Source organism: Ciconia boyciana, chromosome 2, assembly GCF_034638445.1.
Source record: "Ciconia boyciana chromosome 2, ASM3463844v1, whole genome shotgun sequence".
In the NCBI taxonomy this organism is placed as follows: domain Eukaryota; kingdom Metazoa; phylum Chordata; class Aves; order Ciconiiformes; family Ciconiidae; genus Ciconia; species Ciconia boyciana.
Window position 1 is genome coordinate 93,091,675 of NC_132935.1, and position 24,367 is coordinate 93,116,041.

The 24,367-nt window shown below is 41.0% G+C and overlaps 1 protein-coding gene across 2 annotated transcripts in view; it reads left to right on the forward strand.

Moving 5' to 3' along the window:
- GMDS (GDP-mannose 4,6-dehydratase) overlaps positions 1 to 24,367 on the forward strand; it is a 429,522-nt gene that overhangs the window by 344,586 nt on the left and 60,569 nt on the right. For both annotated transcript variants that reach the window (XM_072853190.1, XM_072853191.1), the window contains 2 exons: positions 130 to 248; positions 9,569 to 9,665. In XM_072853190.1, the coding sequence (XP_072709291.1) occupies positions 130 to 248; positions 9,569 to 9,665 (216 nt within the window). The remainder of the gene's footprint in view (positions 1 to 129; positions 249 to 9,568; positions 9,666 to 24,367) is intronic.

Genomic DNA, 24,367 nt, shown 5'->3' on the forward strand with positions numbered 1-24,367 from the left:
TTCCCCAGCTTGGGGTTATATGTGTGTATGTGTAGTTATTTCCAAATCACAAATGCAGTACTATAATATCATGTACCAAAGAGGCCACTTACATGTGCACTGAATCTGACTTTGTTTGTCTTTCCACAGGCCATGTGGCTGATGTTGCAAACGGATGAGCCCGAGGACTTTGTCATAGCCACTGGGGAGGTCCATAGCGTCCGTGAATTTGTGGAGAAGTCATTTAAGCATATTGGGAAAACTATTGTGTAAGTATGAACATGAGATAGCAGCCACAGGTTGAACATTTCTAGCCTGTTGCATTTGCTGTGTTACAGAGTATTGTCTCTCTACATTCTTCTTTTTTTCCCCTCACTTTCTAATTTTGTAACATGCGAGACCTTCCAGGCATGAACGACTGCCACAGCGGATATGTCTAGTGTTGCCCTCTAGATCATAAGAAAAAAATGTAGGCTGGTACCTCTTAATTTTTTATTCCAAGTCTTAATTCTCTCTTCTCCCGTTCACTCCCCAGCTTGGGGGACAGATGCCCCTCCAAAGATGTTAGTACCAGGGTGCTGTTCATCAACCTGCTGCAAAAGGGGTTTTTCTGCCCGATTCTCTATTTTGTGTCCCCAGATCCCCACAGTCCTGCTCCCATCCTCTGTGATCTCTAGAGGTGACACCTGCCAGCCCTGTTCTTTCCGCCTGACAGCCCATCAGCTGCACCACAAGGATTATGTAGCAACCCACTCTACATTCCTATTAGCTCTTCTCCTACTAAGCCATAAAAATGTTGAGCAGTGGGTGCAGAATGTTTACAATGCATATTCCACATAGTTTGATTGAAAATACAAAATTCCTTCTCAAGGCCATATAATAAAACCAGGATGGCTTGGTGAGCGCTTTCTGTAATTTATATTTTTATTGTTTATTATTTTTTCAATTTCCCTCCTTCTGTATCTTCTCTGGGCCCCATGCATCAACATACCGATCTCAGCTGGAAAAGGGAGAGGAAAGCCACAGGCTCTTCCATGACGCTAGCGCCAGGGCTGTTCCTCAGGCCATCAAAGTCACTTGTGCAGCTGGTGAACTTTTGACAGGGCCAATAAGTTTTACTTGGGAACAAAAACTTGACAAATTCAATAAATATGCAGAAGTGCACAGATATATACAATATTATTTGAACAGCCAGTGGGTGGCTGGGGAGGTAATAACATTTTCTCCTCAATGAGTTTTTAGTCTGGTTTCAATTTTTGGCATCAACTTCCAGGAAAAAATTCTGATGGGGGAGTGAGAGACTGTATAAATAGAATTTCTAGCCCAAAAGCTCAGTTTTGGGAATAAGTTTCTCTCCATATTTTTAGCATCTCTTGATAGTGAGATGTCCCTGTATGATCACACATTGTCCCATATGCCTTAACAGTAGTGAGGTTTAACAGGGTAAAGGGGAGGTACTGGGAGCTCCAGTAATTGCTTTGTCTTTCTTATTTTTTCTCCTTTTTCTGTACTTTTGCTTCTTGTGTTTATAAGCTAATTCTCCCTAGTAAGCATTGATATGAATATGCTGTGGGTTCAGTTGCTCCATATAAGAAGAATTCTTGTGATTTTGAGAACTGTTTTGTCCCTGTCTAGTGTTGTTTGCAAAAGCAGGAATGAATGTTTGATGAACACCTTGTTTTTTAAATTTTGATTACTTAAATTAGAAACTGAAACGTATAGGTCAGTACCTAGCTGAATGTCTTTATTTGCAGATGTTCTCAACATCACAGTTTCTTTTGATGTCAATAAATTTATCCATTAGTTTAAAATTAAACTCCCTGCTTTGGTGTTGGCCTAAGAACTCTCAGCATTTCCCAAGACTGACAAATCAGAATGTATTTTTCAGAAAGCAAATTAAACCCTTGGAAAAAACTGAAGAAAAGAACAACAATTACACAAATAAAAGTGAAAGTACTTTTATGAATAGTTTCTGTTATAGAGAGGATAGTAAAGGCTTACTTTAGATTTAGTTGGTCCTAACACACAAAATTTTGTGTCCCGTTTGTTTAATTTTTTGCTCACAAATAGCTCCGTATGGTGGACTGCATATCATTCATGTTGGTGATTACTGCGGTCAGTGTTTGGATTGAATCAAACAAGTTTCTCAGGGAAACATTACAGTATGACTCCAAGTGATGAGGTAGGGCAGGTATTTTGTGTGTACAAAGGCACAGTTGCTTTTTTTTTTTACTAATCAATAAAAGTAATTTTCAAAAATTTTGTAAGAATCCACATGACATCTAGTGACGTGGATTTTTAGGAACCTAAATCGCTTCAGAAACGGGGCTTGGGCTGCTAATCTCCATGGCTCTTCTGGAATTTTTCTTCACTGTGAAAAAGTCATTAATTCCTTAAGCCATTTACAGGTGATACATAAATAGCTATACATATGGGGACTGAGGTGGCCTTTTAGGTGCTAATGATAATTTCGTCGCTGATCGTTTTGACGGTGATGTAATTCTGATCATTTTAGATATAGTCTAGCCAGATAAACCAGCTGTTCCTTCCCCCTGCTCCCAGGGTGGGGTTAGTGTCACAACAGACCCACTACTCATCCCGTAGCCATTGTTCATCTTTCAAATTGCGCTAGATGTAAAATATTTCTCAGGATTTTGAAAGTTTTGTTAAGAACCTCCATAATTTTTCTAGGTGTCAGCCCAGCCCATGCTTTTGCAGCACAGACACGCTCTCTCCTTACCCTTGCTGGCTTCTTGACCGGCCCGCTGGTAACCTCTCACATTCTTTGAAACCCCCAAGGGCTTTCTACTCCCACCTCCTCCAGTTTGAATATATCTTCTGCAGGGAGCAGCCTGGCAGCAAAATCCTCCCTTTTAGCATTGCGGGACCCCACTGGTGAGTCTCATTGATCTGTTTCTTTACAATTTATGAGGCACCTAAGAACCAGCGCACCAGAGTGCAATTGCTAAATGAGTCCCTGCGAGGACAGCTGCTTTCTTGCTATCTCACTTCCTCCAAGTTTGGTTGAGTTGTTGGGTTGTTTGGGGTTTTTTTTTGCAGAGTTGCAGGTATTATGAAATTCTGCAATCTCAAAAACTTATCTGGGAAATTTCCAGCAGCCCTTTCCACTGCTGTAAGTGATGGCACGGCTTCCCAGTATTGCTGTACAATGTGCTTTTCAAAATTGACGGAATGATGGAGTAGATGGCCAGCAGGTATGTCGTGGCAAGCAGCAGTTGGCAGAGCTCATAGCACATCTGAGAACACAGGGCACGTGTGCAGGGGCTCTGAACCATCTCTGTGTTGTGCCTTGGCAGGGACAGTTGCAAATGTAACAAGGTCTTAGCTGTCACATCTTGATATTGCAGTAGAGAACAGGAAGAAAAGCAATCCTGGCTGCCCCATCACCCAACTAAAAGTATTTATTTTTTTTAGTTTTTTGTCTTTCTAACAATTCACATTAACTTATACAGCTGAAAATCCAGGACAGCCTAAAAAGTCTTTCCAAGAAGATAACATAATACTCTGTCATAGCCAGTCATTAGTCATTAGCACTTGTCAGGACTATGTCTTCTAGCCAAAATAAGAAAGAGAGAAACTTTCCTACATTTTTGTAACTAATGAAATGTACAGCTGCAATAAGCCTGATTCTCTCTCTGAAATTCACTGTAAAGTGTACAGAGGATTATCTACCTTGTGTGGTTTTTTTCTTCTAACATTTCTTTTTCAAGGGAGAAATTTCAAATTATATTTTTATAGTCCTCTGAATCATTCAAATTCAGTCCTTTGTACTAACAGGAAAGCCTCAGAGCTACAAATATTTTCCCCCCGTAAGGATTACGCTTTTTTTCTTTTACTTTCCCTTCTACTTATTACTAATTAAGTAGTACTTGGGGGAAACACTTCCCGCCTATAATTTGAACTGCAGCAGGGTAAACGAAACAGGCAAACGCTTGTCTTGACTAATTTTCTGTCATTAATCTTATTAAATTAGAACAGGATTGCAAAGATAGCCTGAAACCACTACAGCACTCGGAGTTCTTTGCAGAGTGCTACAAAGACTGCTGTCTGCAAATGTGGAAAGAAAAAAAGAAAAGGGAAAAAAAAAAAAAAAAGAAAAAACTGTTCAAGCAGTGGAAAGATTTATTGTGGTTTTTATTAATATAAAAATGCATGCACATTTGTTACAGAAATATTCATTGCTTCCAGGATCAGAATTAATTCAGTAAAAATGAATATTTTACTTTAGACATTTGGGTCTACATACAAATTTTGTCTTAACTAACATGCCAGTTGTTCTTATAAAAGATCACCCTAAAAAGGGGAAGTTTGCCGATAAGCTATAAGGTCTAACGAGGTGAACTACTAGCAGAAGTGGAGCAGCGGCCTTTTCAGTGACAGTGAGGGTTGAACTGAGATTGAACTGAGGGGGGGGGGGGCATTTCTGGTTTCTTTGGGTTTTTTTTCTTTTCACCTTAAAATGGAAGTTTGGGTTACAGAAACACGAGATTTGAAGGACTGCTGTAAGAATGGAAAGCCAACAATACATTAGTAATGGTGCTATTGGGGCCGTGGAAGAGGAGCCATCAAATGTCATCATCCAAACAGTTGCTGTTTCCAGGTCTGGCTTTTGCCCACCAAAAATTGCTGGCTGGCCAGTGCTATGTGTTGTATTTAACAGCTCAGGAAAAACAGAAGCTTTCAGATTAGGAGGAAGGGAACAGAATCTCATACAGAAATTGGAGGCATTTTGAAGAGTGATAGTTGAAAGGAACCCAGCCATGTCAGTGAAGAATGCTGGCCTGGGTGAACCCACATGAGCAAGGGCCCTCGCTTAGGACTGCACCACTTTTATCACCATTCTCACTTTAGAGTATATGTTTTAGGGGGGCATTTAACCCACCTCAGCTGGAGAATTAACTCTTCCAGCTGAGCAGGCTTTTATTACTTTCTTATTGATACAAGGTTTTATCTGTAGGCAGACCTAATAACTGTTTCAGAACTCAAATTACAGTTTGAAGATTGTAACAATTTAATTATCTGATTTCATACATCATAAGGGGTATGAGAGTTTCTCCTATAGGAAGACTGGGTGAGAATTAAATGTGGTGTTTCATGGGAAATTCCACATTTTTTCCCCCTAAATGAAATGAAAATAATTCTCACAAATGCAATTTGGAAAAATATCTGATTTCAGGTCAGCTGGACTGCTTTGTTTCTCTTCTAACCTCCTTTTAAAGAAAGAATAACTTAAAAATAATTTTTAAAGCCATTCTGAAAGGAAGAAGAAAAGCCAAAATTTTTCCATTCTGAAAATGTGAAAGCAACTTTTTTAGATATTATTAATATAATTTTGTTCAGGTTGACAGTAATGGAACTTACTTGAAAGTAAAACTTTTCTTTCCAGAATGTTTTGATTTTCACAGAAGCATTAATATTCTTTGAGAAAACATTTTCTTCTCAACACCAACTTTCACAATTTGGAGTAAAGGGATAAGAGCGTCAAAAGATTTCCAATGAACTGAAAAAAAAGAAACCAAAAAATAGGGAGCCTCGCATGTATTCTTTTTTAAAGTCTCGTAATGTGGGGAGTCACAATTTAGATTTTTGAAACTTGAGCTTGACAATGCTGGGAACATAACAACAACAATAGCATCGTTTTAACTGTGCTCCTTTAGTGAACAAACACTGAAGACCTGATTCATCAGAGCATTTGAAAAAAATTTTAAGTACATCCCTCTGTGGTAGCATACTTGTTCTTTAGATTTAAGCACAAGATCATGGTTAAGCAATCCCTAATATCCTTGACTTCTTTGATGCATCAGAGCTGCTGGCAAGGTTTGTGGTTAAGTTGGTGGCAAAGGAACATATGCAGAGTCATTTAAAGTTTCCCTACAAAAGATTACTTGCAAAAGACATTAATGGTCTGTTATATGGTGTCAGTTTTGCTGTTTATAAAGTGCCAGGACAGAATGAAGTGATTTGACTTAATTGTGTGTGTAGCAGCAATCAGGCCACAAATCCAAGAAGCCTACACAAATGGTATCTCATATTAGCTGCAGAGGAAGAGCAAAATTTTCCTAAAATTTTATTTTTAATTAATTTATTTTTCATTTTCAAATGTTAAAATATTTTCTGTTGGCATATATTTGATTTAAAAGGTGTACGTGATAGTTTTATTTTCTGTAAAGAGGCTGAGCAGCTGTTGCTACTAGTGGTTCTGAATATTTTTTAAAATGCTATCAGTTCTGTTTCTATGTAAAGATCAAGCAAGGAGATAAAATGTATATACTTGTTCAGTTTATCTGTGCTTTTGTGAAAGGTTTCATTTTTAGCTGATTTCTTCACCACCTCAAAAATATATGTGCTTTGCCTTGTTTGCTTCTCAGTTACAGCCATTCGGACCATTTGGTCTATTGCAGTGCTATTCCCACCCCGCCTCGATTATCCTGGCTCCCCTCTGTCCTTCCCTCCCCACCTCACACCCCACTGAGTGGGTACCCCAGCTCTTTGTCCTCAGAAAATCCTCTATACCTGTGGATGTTTTTATAGCTTGAAGCTTGCTGTCTTACTGAATAGTTATAGGAAACGAAAAATAATTGGAGTCTCCAGAGTTGAAGAGGAAAAGGAGCGTTCATCACCGCTGTTAGTAAGTATTAGAACAGTAGTGATCTGCAGATACGGAATTAGCCTTAAATTAAATGCAATCAATTCCTCTGTAAATCTAGAGTGTAAAAGCTCTTGAGGTGAAGAACCTTTTAAACAAGTAAACTTGCACATGCATTTGAAATGTGATTAACTTAGTTTTACGGAAATTTCTGAGGTCAGTGATAGTAGCGGTATCCACCAGAGTTGACAATGACTATCGTCCTAAGAAATCCTGAAGCACCCATCACCAATGGTGAGGCACTCAACATGGAAGCGTAGAGGGCATCAAACCCACTTTGTGAGTAGCAGACACATGGTCTCATGCATCTTTCTGCGGGTGCCAACCATTCTGGCATATGGCTGATGCCATCAGCCGTGAGAGCAAATCCATCCTTTGCTTCAGTGAGAGGGTGAAGCTCCCCACTGTGGGGCAGGTAAGGGTCTTGCTGTAGAGGCTCATTGCCTGCAGGCTCTAGGACCAGCATTTTGTGAAAAGCCTACACTAGGCCAGCAGGCACCTGGCTGGAAGCCCTGGGCTTTGACACCAGCTGTGGGTTGGGGGGATCCACTCCCCATCCTCTATAAATTTAGCCCAGCCCTGATTAGCCAAACTTTCTTTAGCCAGGGATCCTTTGTGTTTCTCTCCGGTTACACAACGCTGTTTTCTTGCCTACTTGGGCATCCACCCTAAGGAGCAGAGAGCTGGGTAGTCCTTGGGGCTGGAGCTATGTAAAACCACAGCAACGTGAGGGTTCCCCATGCCTTTTCCACCATGCTCGTGCTTCAGGATAATCTGGCATTATGTTTTCCAGTTAACAATTCTGCCTGCAATTTGACTATAAATTAAGGAGGGGTTTGGTGGGTTTTTTTCCTTTCTTTGTGGTTAGAGGAAGAGGGGAGGGGGAGTTGGTTAGCAAAATGGATGTCTTGCTCCTGGTGTCAGGCTGGCCCCTGCGCAATCCCTTTTATCAGCAGTATGGTGTCCCCAGCTGTGAGCGCCGAGGTGCCAGGAGTAATTAGAAGTGCGGCTATCAAATGCTACTTTGTTCACAATGAGAAGTACTTTTTTCCTTGTGAACTTTTCACATTACTGAGCTGAACAAAATGGGTGGAGATTTCTTCTTAAGCTATTTCTATTGTTATATAACTTTGATAGTGACATTAAGTGAGTCTTTACTGGCTCGGCCAAGCCTTCTGGAGCCTGTTGGGTGTTAAATGGGGTTCTCTGCTCAGTGACCTCCAACAACAACTGACGTCTCCTGATCTAAGCGCTTCCTGTTGTTTTATTGGTGACGGTTAGTTTTCTATTAAGCTCATTTGAGTCCTGCACATTTTTACCCTCTGCCCTTTAAAGGGAGGGACTAATGTTAGTTTTGGCTTCCGAATGAAAACTTTGCAGTTCAGGCTTCAAACAGAGCAACTGTGAAAAAGAAAGAAAGAAGATTTAAGTTATAAATCATCTTTAGCATCATGGTATGACTATTAACAGCTGACTTCACTGTGGCTCTTATCTGTTGGAAATTATTTCAACCTGAAGTGTTCCCAGTATCAAGCATCCTACAGGCTTTGCTAGTCATCCAAAAGTCATGAGTTGTGCTTAAAAAATCGTGGGATTTAAAAACTAGTAATAATGCATATTTGGTATTTCCTTCTGCCTTTCAGTGTTTTAACCTTCATGGGCACACAGAGGTCACATTTTCAGACTTTCCTCCTTAGCCCTCAGGGCTAGAAACTCAAAAATGAAGGCTGAGATTGTCAAAGAATTAAATTCTTCTAGGAGCTTCGGGGAGCAGGGGAGCAAGGAGAAATCAAATCTGTGACAAAATCCCAAGAGCTGGCAGTACAATTAGTAAATGGAAGGCAAGGGGCACTTTCTTTCATTGCTGGTGACTGAGGCTAAATAGTCTAAATCACAGTGCTGATTTAAATTACATAGATTTTACCTAAACACAAAAAAAAGTAAAGGATTTGATCACTACACTTTTATGCCAAGCTGGTTCAGAGTCCCGTGATATATACTTAGAGGCAAAAAGCAAAGAAAGGGTAGAGTTTCAATCACAACTCTGGATTTTGTACATGCAATGGATTGGGTTTGATGCACCAATGTACGTTCCTACATGTGTCATCTGAAGCATTTGTTTTGAGAGGGAGCATTGTCCTCAGGCTTCCAGGCTGCAGGCTGGCCTCTCCAAAGGCAAAGCTAGTCACCCACCAAACTGTTCCTCTTCTGCTGCTCCCGAAATTTTAGACCAGGACAGTTGCTAACAGAATAGTTCACGGCGCAACCAGATCACATAAATTACAGCAAATTGCAGGCTGTTCAACACACATGAAACTAATTTGGATGAAGTAGCTGGCTTTCAGCTCACAGGTAGTAAAGTACTGTTTACAGTACATGCATGTGAAGTGCCATGTCGAGCTAGGACTGAAAACTCAAGAACTGTTTTCGTTTTGTTTTTCCTAGTTAAGCACAAATTAAATTATGCAGCTTAATGCTATTCAAACAGAGCTTCACATTGATAAAATTAACAGATTAAAGAGTTCCTGAAAGTATTGGCCAAAATACAAGAATTAAAAGTATTTTAAGAAAACAACTTTGAACCAATCCACAAATGAAAAACCTCACTATCATATTTATTTGCAGATACATGAGACATTCTGAAATCAGGACGTTTTATTTTCCCCTAGCATTATGTGTTTAATTTGGAAGTCCTGTATTTTAGACCTTCCACTGAATCAAAAACCAAAACAAAGAGACTTCAAAAGCCATTGTTGCTCCATTCAAGTCTAAACTCTGCCTTTGTTCCTACAGCTAATGAGTTTATACTGTCCTGCAGGGAGAATTGACACCAGCCTCAAGTAAATGAAAGCAGGCCAAATGTTGGTAAGATCAGAGCACTAAAGTAATTATGGGTTGATTAAATGTTTATCTTCTTTACAGGTGGGAAGGGAAGAATGAAAATGAAGTAGGACGATGCAAAGAGACTGGCAAGATTCATGTGACAGTCAATCACAAGTACTACAGGCCAACTGAAGTGGTAAGAAAATGCCCTCTCTTAGCTTTGCAAATGAATAATCCAATCACTCAGCCAATAAATTGCTGCATTTGGCCAGCAGTCTGTGAAAACGGCTTAATTGCACTCCTGCTGCCAGCTTTTAGAGCTCTAAATTAGCCTGCTTGCTGGCCCCCTTGCAGCCAGCTACCTGGGAACAAGCAGGCAGGCAGCGCTGCCCAGGAGGAGTGGGTTTGCCCTCTTGCAGAGACACTACTCTGCTTCAGTCACCCTCTCCGAATGGGAGGGGATGCTTAGGGGGGTGAAACATCACCTTATGGGAAACAAAACAAAGTGTAAAACAACTTGTTCTTCCTTCTGGTCTTGAATGGGTACGTGGTCGTCTCTTCTCCAGCTGCAAGAAGGGAAAGCAGAGGAAGGTGGGCACTAATAGGCTTGATTTTTAAAGTACCTCCTTCTGTGTCTTCATGACAGTGTTTCAACTTCATCCAGTGAGTATCGCCCGTTCAGCTTAGATCTTGTAACTGTGGGTACCACAAAATGCCCATTTTAGAAGTGCACGTGTGCTCTGTTTTCTCGGGTGCTTTGCAGGATCCCGCTCAGTAAATGCTCGTTTGCAGAACACATCTTTACTCCCAGGAATGCCTCGGTGAAGTCTGTCGGGGGTGCTCAACAAGCACACGCTGCTGGCAGGACCAAGCTACTACTGCCTGGGCTCAAATCGCCTAATGAGCATGCTAGGAGAGGGGAAAAAAACCCAGCAATATTTCCAAGTCAGGCAGGATGGTGGCAACGCACAGAGATGGCACAGGACGGAGCCTGGTTTCTGGACACAGGGAACAATAGCCCCAGTGGTGCAATGTGAAGTGGGTGTGCCCAGGAGAGGATGTTCTCGTCTCCTGGGGAGGGTGATACCAGCCCCACCGGCTGCTGACACAGCATCGGCTGTCAGTCCGTCTGTTCAGAAGTGCTGGCTTCAGCTGCCTGGGTCAAGCAAGGTGTGACGAGAGCACGTTTGTCTTGACACGGATTGCAGGGTGGGAGCGGGGAGCTGTGTGTGTGGAAGTGGACATGGGTTCTAAAGTGGAAATTTAGAGGGGAATAGAGACTTTCATGTTATGCAAAAAAGGGCTGGGCCCGTGTATCAGAATCAAATGCTAGGAAATCATTAAGAGCTGTCCGTCATTCTGTGCTTTGGCAAGGTGTCAGGATGATAAGGAGGACACAGAGACAAAAGGACTTGCCAAACAGGAAAAGGACACTTGACCCAACAAGTCTGTGCTTTGTGAGACCCACTTTCCTGCTTTGTCATACCTCTTACTAACAAGTACATATTCACTCCTCAAAATTCATGGATAGTATGTAGCTATTCTGAAGCCCTCACTGTAGTTCCACCGTATTCATGTGCTCAGACATTTTCTGCTGAAATAGTGGTGCCCATGGTCTCCTCTCTGTCCTTATTGGTCTCCTTTTGGGAACACAATTTCTGGATTTTAAATTCAGCTCACTATACACTTGTCCATTTTGGGACAGTGCATAAGCACAGGTCCCTCAGGAATGCTCATGCAATTGCTAGTGGGTCCATACATGAGTATGGGGATGTATTCAAATAGAGTGGAATGTGGCCTTGAAATAGCACTGTGTATAAACTCAGTAGACATCTGATGCTTCTCTGAAATTATCTGGTCTGTCGTAGGCTGTCGCAAATGAGTGATTTAGATCTCTTAAAAAAATCACCGCCAAAGGTATTAGCAAAAGTGGTTTTAATATGATGCTGTAAAAGTGCAACTTAACAAAGTTCGGTGGCAAGGTTCACTCTATTAATTACTGCATGGAAGAAACATACAAAAGAAAATTGGGTTACACTCGAGTTAAAATGATTCACGGAGAGACCAAGGATGCAAAAGGGTACGGAGGACCCTCCCGTTGAGTCACGAGGTTCAGAGTAGACCCCCTTGCTTTCTAAACTCCTGATGGAGCTTAGGTGCGGCTAGGTCCAATCTTAGTCTCAGACTTGGACAATGGTTTATGTCTAAGGGATTATATATGCAAAATTTCTCAATTCAGCATGCAATAAAAGTTACCAAGACAAAATCAAAGTTACCATACTACAAGGTTATGTGCGATATCGGTCGCTTACCAAAGATCTGCTGTTGGTAAAAGGTCTCTCTGCCTCAAGGGGCAACCTTGAGAGGTGTCCTAGCTCAAGGGGAGATCACCGCCATGCTGCCTCGCAGGGAGAGCTCAACGAAGGCTCACTTATGCTGTCATATTTATAGATAAAGTGATTGGGTCATAGTCAAATTACATGCGATTAGGAAAGATGTGCATGAGGCTCCTTGTACCCACAACTTCCTTTGTTCCTTGATAAATGAGTCTTGGAAAAGCCAGGGTCATCTTGCTTTTCATGCATGATTGGTGTTCCAAGTTCGTATGCATCAATGTTCTCTGTGCCACTTGGCTTCTTTGTGGGTTCTCAGAGAATAGATTGGAACCAGGAGTTCTTGGCCTGGCCATGGCTCAGCCTTTACCTCCTTTGGAGCCTGTACCAAACTACTACTAGTTTGGTTAAGAGTCAAGTGCATCCGTCACATAGGCTGCCTTCCCTTGGGGGTCCATCTCTCTCTTCCACTACCCCCATCTTGCCTTTTAACACAGTCCCTACTTCGTTCCTGTGGAACCCAAGAAGGCTGTGAAGCTGCTCAAGCATGATCAAGGTAGAAACACAAAATGGGTTTTGAAGTACCTTTGTCTTAAGGAATATGCAGATGACCTGTGAGCAAACTCCTCTATGCAGAGATGTGGCATCCACCTCCTGCAGTTTCCTTTCCAGAGCATCTCAGGATGGGTACCCAGAATCACTTTCGTTTTTTTTAACTATGGTTTTATTTCCATTCCTTATCAAAGGCAGGCAAACTTCTGTTTGTTCCAGTCAGGGAATCACATCTGTGCAATTCCAAATGCCAGACGAAAATCCAATTCATCGCAAGAAAGCGAGGAAAAGCAATGAGAGAACTGAAATGGACTGACAGCACATGTCCCCTCCCGCCACCCTCACCAAGACCACTGAAGGCAAGAAAGCCTCAGGTTGACATTTTGGAAGGAGGCTTAGCCAGATCAGTTAACAGGAATTCTGCTGTTGAATCCCGGCTGACACAGAAAATCTGATGCTCAGATTCTCATGTCTTATTTGGAAACGTTTCTGTCTGTCTGTCTCTCTAAAATTTAACATGGTATTCTGGAAAGTGAAAATAAATATAATTTAATCTTGTGTACAGTCAGTTCTGACAGTGCCAATACATTAATTTGAAAACGCATTTGTTTTCTTCAGTTAGTGATCCCTGGGGTCAAGGCCTCTCATTGAAAAGCTTAGCTGTACTGAAGAAGAAACCTTGAAATGTGAGACTGTCTTCTGGTCAAACTAAGTAGACCCTTTGAATGCCTTGACTCTAAATCTCTTCACTCTGCTTTTGACTGCTTTGGGGCCCCCTGATATTTACTGGCCTTGGGAATTGTTCCTGCTAATGCTTCTAATGCCTGTCTCCTTCCCTCCCTGCATCTTGCCAAATACAAACCTATCGGCATCATTTCTTTTGGCTTGTATCAAATTCCTATCAGTATCTTTTCTGACCCTTTTTAATTGTATTTGGAGACTCTAACCTGCTGCGAGGATTGGGGAAAAATGATTACTTCTGCCTTTCTTAAAATCAGCACAGTTTTCACAGGAGCTTCATGAAAAGTTTGCTTTTTATACTGAACTTGATACACTATGAAAGATGCTTTCATGCATTTTGCAGGCTTTTTTAGCACATGGCTAGTAAGGTCATACTTTACACTCATTTACTGCCCCAGGCATGTAAAGATAAATTTCCACTACAGTTTACTCACCTGTAAAATATAGATACTTCAGAAATGATCTCACGAGTCTTTCCTACTTTTGTTAGAATCAGAATGTTCATATTGTAGGTAGGCAACTTAGTCTATACTTGGATTTAAATAATCTATTTGGTATTCACAAAAATAATATTAAAATTAATTTTAAATTTCTTTTAAAAGTTAAAACCAAAATTCAGTGAGCCACCTCAGTCAGCTGGAAACAAGCAGCCCTGCAACAGGGGATGTCAGAAGCATCAGGTCTCTCAACACCTGAAGTTGAGTAATTTTTAGAGAATTAGGGCCTGTCTTTAATTTTCTTATCTTTCAGCAGGATAATTACTATTAATTTGTATGCAGAAATTTCCCTCCGAGAATTGCACAATTGCTTCTAATCAAATTATGCCCATTAAGGTGTTTTAGTAAAATTGCCTCTATTATTTTTGCGTGGTAGATGTTAAACTAACAGTTCTATAGGAGCTTGTTCTATTTCATTGTCCCTTCCTGCAACAATGAAGATTAACTCCAAGTCTCACTGGTCTGTCCTGTCATCACAGAACTTAAGATGTATATATCTCTCAGTTAGGAGTTTATGTTACTTTTTAAAAGGGAAAAAAAGAAGCCTTTCAACATTATGTAAATGTTGTTTTTTTCTCTGAATCTAATGCTCTGCATGTGTTACAGGGAATTCTTCCCCTTCCCTCCCACCTGTTTCTGCAGTTTTCCTACAGCTTGCCTAGGATAGCAACTGCAGGTTGTATTCATGCATCACATTTTTATGGGCTGGTATGGCTGTAACTCTTGAGGATGTACATACATCAATGCAAGTTTCCTTCCTTTAAGCAAGCCCCGGAACTCTGTCACAATGTGATGCTAATATTTAAGCAGTCATCTGGCCTCTTATTATTCTTCTTCAAAGAAAAAAGGGCATGCTAACTTGCTAACTTCTTCCTTTTGTTATATGCCTTAAGCAATTAAGCATTTTTCTCCCAGTCCATTCTAGCACTGATATAAATGAAACTCCATGTAATGGTTAGGAGAAAAAATTCATGACAGTGTCAAAAGATACTTCATCCTCCTGGAATTATTTCTTTAAAACTGCTCTTTCTAACTCCTAAGAACTTCTGTATCCCTCCTTACCAGGTTGTTTACTTTTCAAAGGATTGTTTGTTGTATCTAAATATCTACAGATAGATATATATATAGATATAGATAGATATAAGAAATTTCCCAGGTCTTTTATGTGTTGCTTACACTAAGCTTTACATCTTTACTTAACTGCATTTGGCCTCAGTTGCCCTTTTTCCTCCTTGGAGTTAAGCGGGATGGCTTTAAATTTCAGTCTCTTCAGATGTTTTTTAAAAATTCAGCTCTGTGTTTCCCATGTTTCATAGGATTCCAGTAAAAATTCCTTGGGGCATATCACATTCTCCCAGAGTCAGCTTTCTTAAAGTCAAAAACATTTCTGAACTCCTCTAAGTGTTCCTGCCCTAAAGAGCATTTAGAGTCTAATGAAACCACGATCACAAAACCCTAAATGCCCTGCACTTCCACTTTAGTTTTCATACAAGCTTCATTTCCTTCTCTTAAGTTCAGAGCCGCTTATGACTGTAAACTGTTCAGATCTCTGCACGAGGAAACACGTGCTTCCCTTCCTCAAGGATCTTTTTGCTCATCAATGTCAATATGTGGCCTGTATTAATACTCATGAAAATGAAATGGGAGCATTCAAGGAAGAATAATCTTCAGATTATTTTCCTGTCTATTTTCCTCACTAGCAGCCAGGTAAAGAAGTTGCAAGTTGTCATCATTCTGATAGTCTTCTCTTATCTGTTTGTTGGTTTTTTTTCCTCTTTGTTCTGAAAATGTATGTCAACATCTGAAAACTACTGCCGTGGTAAATGATTCCCCGTGTTGTCCTTAATTCTCCTCCAAGCTGACTTTGCTGCTGTGTCAGCCAAAATGTTTGTATCTTTCCTTATTTCAAACTCAACATTATCTCTGCATTGCTTTGCCACCTTCTGCCTTTTATCCTGCTAATAAAACCTGCAGTAGATTTTTTGTTTGTTTGTTTTAGTTAAGGCCTTACATATCAGGCATTTCAGAGGTATCTCTGAAAACATACATGTCAAATTCAGCCAAGTAAAATAACGATTAGTAACTTGTCTCTGTATAGCATCTATGAGGCACTGAGCACTTAACATACTTTAAATGTTTCTCAACAAGCATGTGAAAAAGGTTTAAAAAAGCCTAAAGTATCACTGCATTTCTGCTTCTGAAGTGCACGTATGGTAGAGCAGACGGACTACTACTTGAGTGAGATCATGAGGCGGCGGCAAAGTTAGGAGGAGAGCCTGATGGTGTTGTGCTCTGCTGCCATTCCTAGTGGACACAACCATCCCTCCACAGGTAGCTTTCTACTTTTTTATTTCACCTTGATTTTGTTCATCTTAGTTGTTCCTTAGAAGATAGGAAGATCATTTTTGCTATCAGGTTTCTCCTCTCAACAGAATTTTAGGTGATCTCAATAGATCACCAAACCTGAGAAGCTTCAGCAGGCTCGTGTCCAGTCTTGCTTACTGTCTTGTTTAATCCTCTTAACAGACTCTTAGCAGGAGCCCTATCTTACCTCCTTTTTGTGGGAGCAGATGCCTAATATGTGCCCCTCCAACACTCCCACACACATTTCTGACTTTTTGCTTCATAACTAGCTCATTACATCAGTATTAGACAGGCGCATCCAGTAAAGGAATCCCTCTGGACACCACTGTTTGTAGTCCTCATAGGCTGTGCTTTACTCAGTTGCTTCTCTTTGCATCATCCTGCTCCTCCTCTGCTGTGCCTCCAACAAAATATTTCTCTGGCAGCTTCTACAGCTGGCTCTGTTCCCCTTCCTCCTTCACCACCTCTTTCCCTGCTGTCATTCCTGAGGTTTTGAAACCAGCCATGTGTCATCTGTGACCTTCACATCTTCATTGATCTTCCTGAGAACATCAGCCTGTCCCTCTGAGTCTGTTTTCTGATCCCCTAACACCACAACTATCCGACAACGTTAGCCAGAGGAAGAGGGTGTCCTTACCTCCTGGGGTCTAAGTTGGAGTGCTTTTGCACCCTGGGTGTTGCACCATATGTTCATTTACAAGATCAGTAGTTTTTCTTCAGAAATGTTTGGACTAGCTGAAGAAATCTCTGACTGACTTTGGGCAATGGAATTTTCCACTCTGGGTGGGTAAAGAGATTGCAACCCCATTGAAAAGCTGGTGTGTAAAGATAAAGCTGTCATCCAGGCAGAAGGGTTGGTGGTTTTTTAATTCATTGCTCATTTTTCTAGATGCTGTTGACACATAGCAATTAGTGGCAACCTTGGATGTGACAGATCCAGGCTCAACTCCTGAAAACAGATTTTTAAATTAAACTTAGGTGACTGGAGGATTAAGGCTGAGGGATAGATGAAGGAGGATAGAAGGCTGTTTACCTCCTTAATTAGGCTCTGATTCAGCCAAGCATCCAAGCAAGTGCTTCACTTCAAGGGCATGAATAGTTAATAGGTACAGTTTCCATACTCGGAGCTAAGAGCGTGCTTACGTGCATTGCTGCATCTTAATATGAAGCAGAGCAATTCATCTGTGATGGGAACTGAGATGGCCAGCCCAAACGTTTGTGGGAACTCAGGAGGTGCCAGCTGATTATTCTTGTTTGCCTGCCCCATTGTACCTGAGCACAGTACTTGGGAGCGGAGATGCTGAAATAGCTCTGGACAGTTTCTTTAGCCAGGTTCTCTTAGGGCGGCTTTGCAGGCAAGAAGGGATTAGACCAAGTTCATGCAGTTTGTAGTTTTAATCAACTGCTCCTGCAGTGACGTTTCCTGCCCATAATTCTTCTCTGCCTTCCTGGCAGCGGGGGGTCTTATCACCACCTCTTCACTTATTCATGTTTATTCATGCACAGAAAGCTTCTCTTTATCTCACCTCTTATCCCCTTGCCTCCCCCTTCTCTCGGCCTGCCATTTGGCATCCTCCTCCTCCCCCTTGTTATCTCTGTTTGTTGTCTCACCCTCATTTGGACCATCCCTTGTTTTCTTATCGCTGCCTGTCCTATGCCTGTCCCATACAAACACTCCCTGTGCTCCAGCAGATGTGGTGGGAAATGCAAAGCCCCTGAAGGGAAGTCACGGGGGTGGGAGAAAGCCTGGAGCAGGCAAAAGCCACGACAGAAGTCCAGGCTCAGGCAGCACCAAAGACACATTTGTCACAACTGCCAGGTATTCCCTCCCGCCATCAGTCTCCACCACCTACAGCCTATTCCCCATTTCCTACATGAGATCAGACATTTGAAAGAGCTGAACTGTGGTTCGGACCACATTTTGGAGTGCCCAGTGAGACTGGAGTACTGGCAGAGTGGCTCAGCACAAAACTGTTCCCACCAGGGCTTTCTAAAGACCTCGGTGTCAGAGGTGGTTGAGGTCACTTACAGACCTGATTGCTGGTTCGCATTCAAAAGTGGGAGCATGTTTGAAGATCTGTCTCCCTTTCAGAAGCTGTTTATTTTATTTTACAATGGGATTTTAAAAGTCAAGCAATACGTTAACAATACTGTTCACATTTTGACTGTGTTTCCCACCACGTTGTAACCTTTTCTTTTAAGTGTGCTGTGCCAACTCAACTCTTGCAATGGTTTTAGAATGGCAGCACAGAACCCTAATTGACATGATTTATATGAAAATAAAAATGGCTTTTGAATACAGAGGATATGAGACAGAGGTGAGGTTTCCTTCAGCAAATCTGGAATTAAGGGCTTGACTCCTGTCTAATTTCTCCTGCCTTCGCAAGAGCTTGCCTGCCTTCAGCTGTTTGTATTTTATTTTATGGGTGAGTGGGTGCACAAAGGAAGATGACAGCCACAGAGGGTTCGTGTGTTTCATCTGAGAAGCCACGAGATGGTTTTAGTATTGTTAAAAGCAGCTTCTGCTGAGTTTGGGTCAGCAGGTGCCTTGACATCAGCCTTTTCAGCATGAAGTCTTCCAGTCAGTGGTTTGCTGGGGGCATAGCTGTCTCGAGCCTGGGTATGCCATGGCACCTAATATTTTTCCTTCTTGAAAGATAGTACTTCAAGCCACTGATTCTCAAAGTCCTATGCCACCTCCTGCAAAATATGTATCAGTGTTACTTTGGTGCTGCTGAAGATGTTATCAGAGTGGCCCTCTGAGGGACACCCTAGGCAGTGTGAAAGGGCCCTATGGACCAGGTGAGGAGAAATGCATAAAGAGGTAGCCAGTTCCAAGGAAGCAGGAGCGTTTGGGGATTTGTCTCCAAAAGCTTTCACTTCATGTTTTTCAAGTGTTTCACAGTCCAAAAATGACAGTAGGTTTCTTTCACTTTCTTTTTTTATTTCTTTAGTTATTCGAAGGTTATTCCCCTAGAAAATGTGGAATGTTCTACCTTTACCTATGGAAAAAAAAAAAGTCAAAATTATTCTGCTCAAAAAAAAAGAGAACAAAATTGGCTTTTCAGTTTTTCTAAGGAAAGCCTAATTTGAGGGGTGGGAGGGTACTTTTCTGGGGTAGTCAGGCTTTCTTTTAGATTGATCCTAGACGTCTTCCATCTCCCCCAAAAAATCCACAAGAAGTTTTTGTTCAGACATATATCTCTCTCCTTCACCATTTACAATTTCTCTCAAAGGGGCAAATGGTTGAAAGGAAGTGGAGGTTTGGAAGCGGTTGTTTAAAAAATAAATAAACCTTCACCTTTCCCCTCTATCACCTTTAGAGTCATCATTTGTAAATTAACAACTTCATGATGGAGGCATGAAGAGGTGGGACCTTTGTTATTGTTGCTACCCTGTGATGATGATGTTGATGACTGCTTAACCACCTTCCATTATCTTCATGTCTCATCTTTGTATTCCACTAAAAACCTGTAGCAATGATTCTGACCTTATCAGAACTTAAAAACATTTTACAGTGTTAATTATTTTTTAGTATCCTTAATACTTCCCTAGCGTTCAAGGAGAGCTTGTATGGTTGAGTTGCAGGGGAAATTTGAAAAATTTTTTTGTTGATGAATAAAACCCTAGAAAATTATCTCTGTGGCATAAACATCTACAGTACTTGTCACGAACCAGGAAATGGATCTTCATGCCCATCTTGGATGCTCCCCAAATTGTCTGATGTCCCAGCTGGATGGGTGAAAGAGGAGACTAATTATCTGCAGGGCAGGGGAGACTTAAACATTAAAGAGCTTTATGCCTAGGATCAGCTGGAATTTTTGCTCATTCCTCACATATAGTGTCTGAGCTCACCAAAGCAGACAATATGAAAAATATTAACAGGATTCAAGAAGACATTAGTAATAGATTAAGAGTGCATGCCTCCCTTGCTAGACTTCTTTTTCTTGATTTTTTTTTTCCTTTCAGCCAGAAAAGTCTAAAGGTGAGTAGGTGAAGTCAATTTTAATAATTCACAGACAATAATACATCTATTTCTCACTTGACAGAGCTAGTGTTTAAACTATTAGCATCGTCTGGCATAACATAAAACAGGATCAGTCACTCATCCCTTTGAAACATCTAACCTGGCCTCATTTAAATGTCTTCCTTCCAGCTTTGCCAGTTCATTTTAATAGTCTTGGTAGAGCTCTCAGCTGACTTGTGACTTCAGACTTTATCTACTGGGTTGTGGTTAGGAATAGAGTAAGACAGCACCATTCCTCGTCAGCTTTTTCTGTATGCAATGACACAGAAACCTCAGTGCTACAGATAGCTATTGAAATTCAAAACAGACCACTTGACTGCTGAACAGAAATGAGTTTTTAAATCAGATTTTCCTTTTGGAACACTGTTCTGTAATTTTTGAAAACACTCTTTTTTTTTTCCCTTCCTCCAGATTGCTGAACTGGTACTACTTTGCAGTCATGCTTTGTATTGAATAGCTGTAAGGGGAAAAGTGGATTAACAATAATGAAAACAAAAAAATGTGTTTTAAAATAGGATGCCTGCCTGTTTTTTCACAGTAATCTGTGACAAGTTCATGTTTGTATTTCACTACATCTGTTACCGAGTTAGTGCTTTGGAGACCTTAATTTTACAAATTTCCAGATTGGGTGACTAGGAGTTGAATTGCTTTTCTTTTTATTTTTTCTTCTGTTTGACCCATAAAATACTACACTTCCACCTTCCGATTTAGAAAGCAGAAACATATATTAGAGCTTCTTTACAATAACAAAGACTTCTGACTAAAGCAATTGGCTCCCACTGTAGTTTTCGCTTAGATAACAGTTGTAAATTTCCAAACCTCTAATCTTTGGCAGCATTTCCCTCTTGATCCTAGTTTCTGTTTCCATGTGTTGGGGGAGATTAAAAAGTGGGTTATGAAGGTGAAATTGGAAACAGAGGAAATGTGAGGTTTTAGGAAGAGCTCAGGTGAGTGATAGGGCCAAGTTTGCTCTGTGCACTGTTTTCACAGCTATGAAACAAAGCCTACCAGGGCCTCTTCTTATACTGCAGTGTCACCACTGAACAGATGTTGTGACATTCGCTCCTCGCTCTAAATAATTCTTCTGCAGTGCTAATCCTATAAGGTCACCACAGTCTTTTATCCTGCACATAGTTGGCTGAAAGGGCTTGCAGATGAGTACCCAAGGTAGTATTTAGGTGTTTTTCCTGACCTTTCTTCCTCTGTCTCCTCCCCAAGGTGCTTATTGGTATTATCTCTGTATTTCACATATTTGTTAGATGCCTTCTGGACGGCTTCTAGGCTTAAAATAAAGACCAAAATTAATCTTGACTGTTGAAGCGAATCCCAAAAGAGTCAGATAGCTCAGGCACTGTAAACAAAAAGTTGGCATGATTAGAATCTGACTAGCCCTAAAGGTAAGCCACCCACCTCTATAATAATTCAATAGCTGTGTGGCATAATGAATGCAAGGGCAAGGTGGACACGGGAGTAAAAACAGAAACACAGGAAGGTGCATTATTCACAACAGTAGAGATTCACAACAGTGAAGACTTATGTGCACTTGAAGAACAGCCAAAGGGAGTTGGTGATGGATGACAGGCAGTTTGTGTGCTGGAAAGCTCACAGGAAGTATTCTTATTTTTGCCTTCTAGTATTAGCGACCACAATTAGTTCTACTTTGGCTTAACTGCTGGATGGAGTTAAAAAAACAAGACATGACTGACTTAATTAAGTTCTTAAATATGGCTTTGTGAAGGATTTCCTACTCCAGTCTAATGCCTGGAACAATTATCTTTGATACCCTTGATAGCATAGCTTGCTGTGACTGAGAATACCCCGGATGCAAAGATCTGCATCCAGCAGCTACTTCAGCTAGTGATTTGCTTTCAGAGGAAGCAGGTATCAGGGCCATGATTGCTGGGGGAAACTTCTGGGAGAAACCATCCATGTGAGCAGGTGTGGGTTTTGTGAGGATCAGCATTATGTGCCAGAGTTCATCAAATGGGCATTTTGTACATTGACATGCAGACAACTGACTGGAAGGTTTAGCTACCGCACTGGGACAACACAGCGGCCATTCATGTATCTGGGTGTGACTTACCAGGACTTTGGGCTGGGAGGGACCACTTAGAAATGTGACAAAGCAGCTGGAGTCACTGTTGCTTTTGGCTGGGACTGCCAAGGATTGTCCCATTTATGGTGGTAAGAGGAAAGGGTCCGCTGAAGGGATATGCACAGTGGTCAGAGGAATGTAATCAATAACTCGTTTTCCACACACCAATGAATGCCAGTGACTGCTAGAGAGAGAAAGAGCTAAATGCATTAGATGTGAATGCATCCTTGGTTTGTGCATCAACTTTCCCCTTGTTACCAACTACTTTTTTTTCTGTAAAGCCTGAAGAAGTTGGGTTGTCCCTCAGGTCTTCCGGTGTCTTTTTTAACTGCTGAGAACTCAACTTGACACTGTTTGCAGTTGCCAATGAGCAAAACTTCACAAGACATAGTATATCGAGAATGCCCTCAAACATTGGGAGATGTGAAGGCTTTCTCAGGGATCCTGTGTAACCTGTCAAAGACAGTTCAGGAGATTGGCATGCTCCAGCAGATATATCACACCTGTGTCTCTCTTCCAAAAGCCGTGAGGAGATTGTTGAGGCAGAGGAAGGAACTTTTTATCAAGTTCCTCTACAGGAAAATGTTCATTTTGGATCCGGATTCAAAGTGAATGAATATCGAGTTAGAATTTTTTGAGTTTCCCTTTCATTCATTGCTATCAACTGGCCAAATTTTGACCTTCTCATAATAAGTACCATCTAAACTTTTCCAGTGATCTCTGTAGAGACGGACTTTGAAGAAAAGCATTCTGTTGATATAAATTATTTTAACATAGGCTTTAGATATTAGAGAGATTCCTGGATAACGAAAGGGAGGGTTAGACTTTTCTGTAAGGATACCAATTTAAACTGTAATGCAAATGGGAAGAGATGACTTGACAATGCACTGGTGGAGGTAAACAGACTCATTTCTGTGGAAAGGGTGTTGACAAGCAGTGATTTTTGGGAAGCCTCCAGACAGAGTCCAGACACTGACTTTAGGGATTTAGGCAATATAAAAATGATTATTAAAAAAAAAAAAATTTACATGAGCTGTGCCTGCATTTTTTTCTTTTTTCTTTTTTTCACATACTTTTGTTCTATTAAACATTTCCAGAAACACTTGTACAGTTAAGCCTAGCACTGTGAAAAGGACTAATATCCTTTTTTGATAGACTCTTACTGTGTTGCTTTTGAGTCAAATTGAGTATGTTTCAGCTGCAAGTTTAGGCTTCTTAAAAAAAAAAGAATACATAGGGCCTTGAGCCTGATAGACCTCATGTGGACCTGAACTAAAATGATCGCATTAAATATCATGTTGGTAAGTGGCCTTGCATATTCACATGGCCTTGGGCATAGATATAGAGATGGGTGCCTCCAAAACTAAGTTCCAGGCATGCTGACAAAATCATTTGCTCATGTCCCAAATATTGTTTTGCTTTGGTTTGTTCTCATCCCCCAAATTCATTTTTATTTTGCCTAATAAGGTGATGCTTTGGGGAGGGGGAGCTTACAAGCGTTCTGTTTCGTTGCTTCTTTTTTGCCCCCTCTACAAAGCATTCCATTGATTGCTGCTGCAAAGAAAGCAAACAGATTCCTCTTTTTGTACCTTCAGATCCCTCCTGAAAACTCTTTTGTTGCCCTCAAAAATCACTATACTAGTGATGTGCTATGACTTCTTGTGCATCCTGATGACCACCTCTGTTGTTTGTTGTTGTCTCCTCACACTGCCCTATTTATCTCTATTTATTTGTGCTCCATTTCATATAGTGAGAGCATGTGCATGCAACTTGACCTACTGAGTAAAGGAAACAATCTAGGCACAAGAGTGTGCAAAGCTTCAGTGCAGCAGAAGCAGGTTAAATTAGCTCATATAAAACCTTGTGTTTGTCACAGTAGCTGTATGGCTTCATGTTGTTAGCTAGTTCAGTAATGTGCAGCATGGCCTTGGATTATGAACATTTTGTGCAGGAAAATTTCATTTGGTCCTGGTTTGCAGCACAGCTAGAGCAGGAAGATCCTTGATGATGGCAGAGGTTTTTAGACACAAACTATAATAATCACCATTATATCTTTGCTAAGATTTTAGAGAAACATCTGTGGGAACCTATTTATTACATCTGTTAAGGTTCTGACCCATAAATGCAGCCTTCCACCTGCATGCAAAAGCTGAAGCAAGCATACCAAACCTAGTTCACTGGCTGGGTAACAAGACAGCTTTTCAGTGCCCTGTGACCCAAGGAGCTCATCCTCTTACTGGAAACTCCTTGGATACCATCTTTAAATGTTTTACAGTATTTTTATTAGTA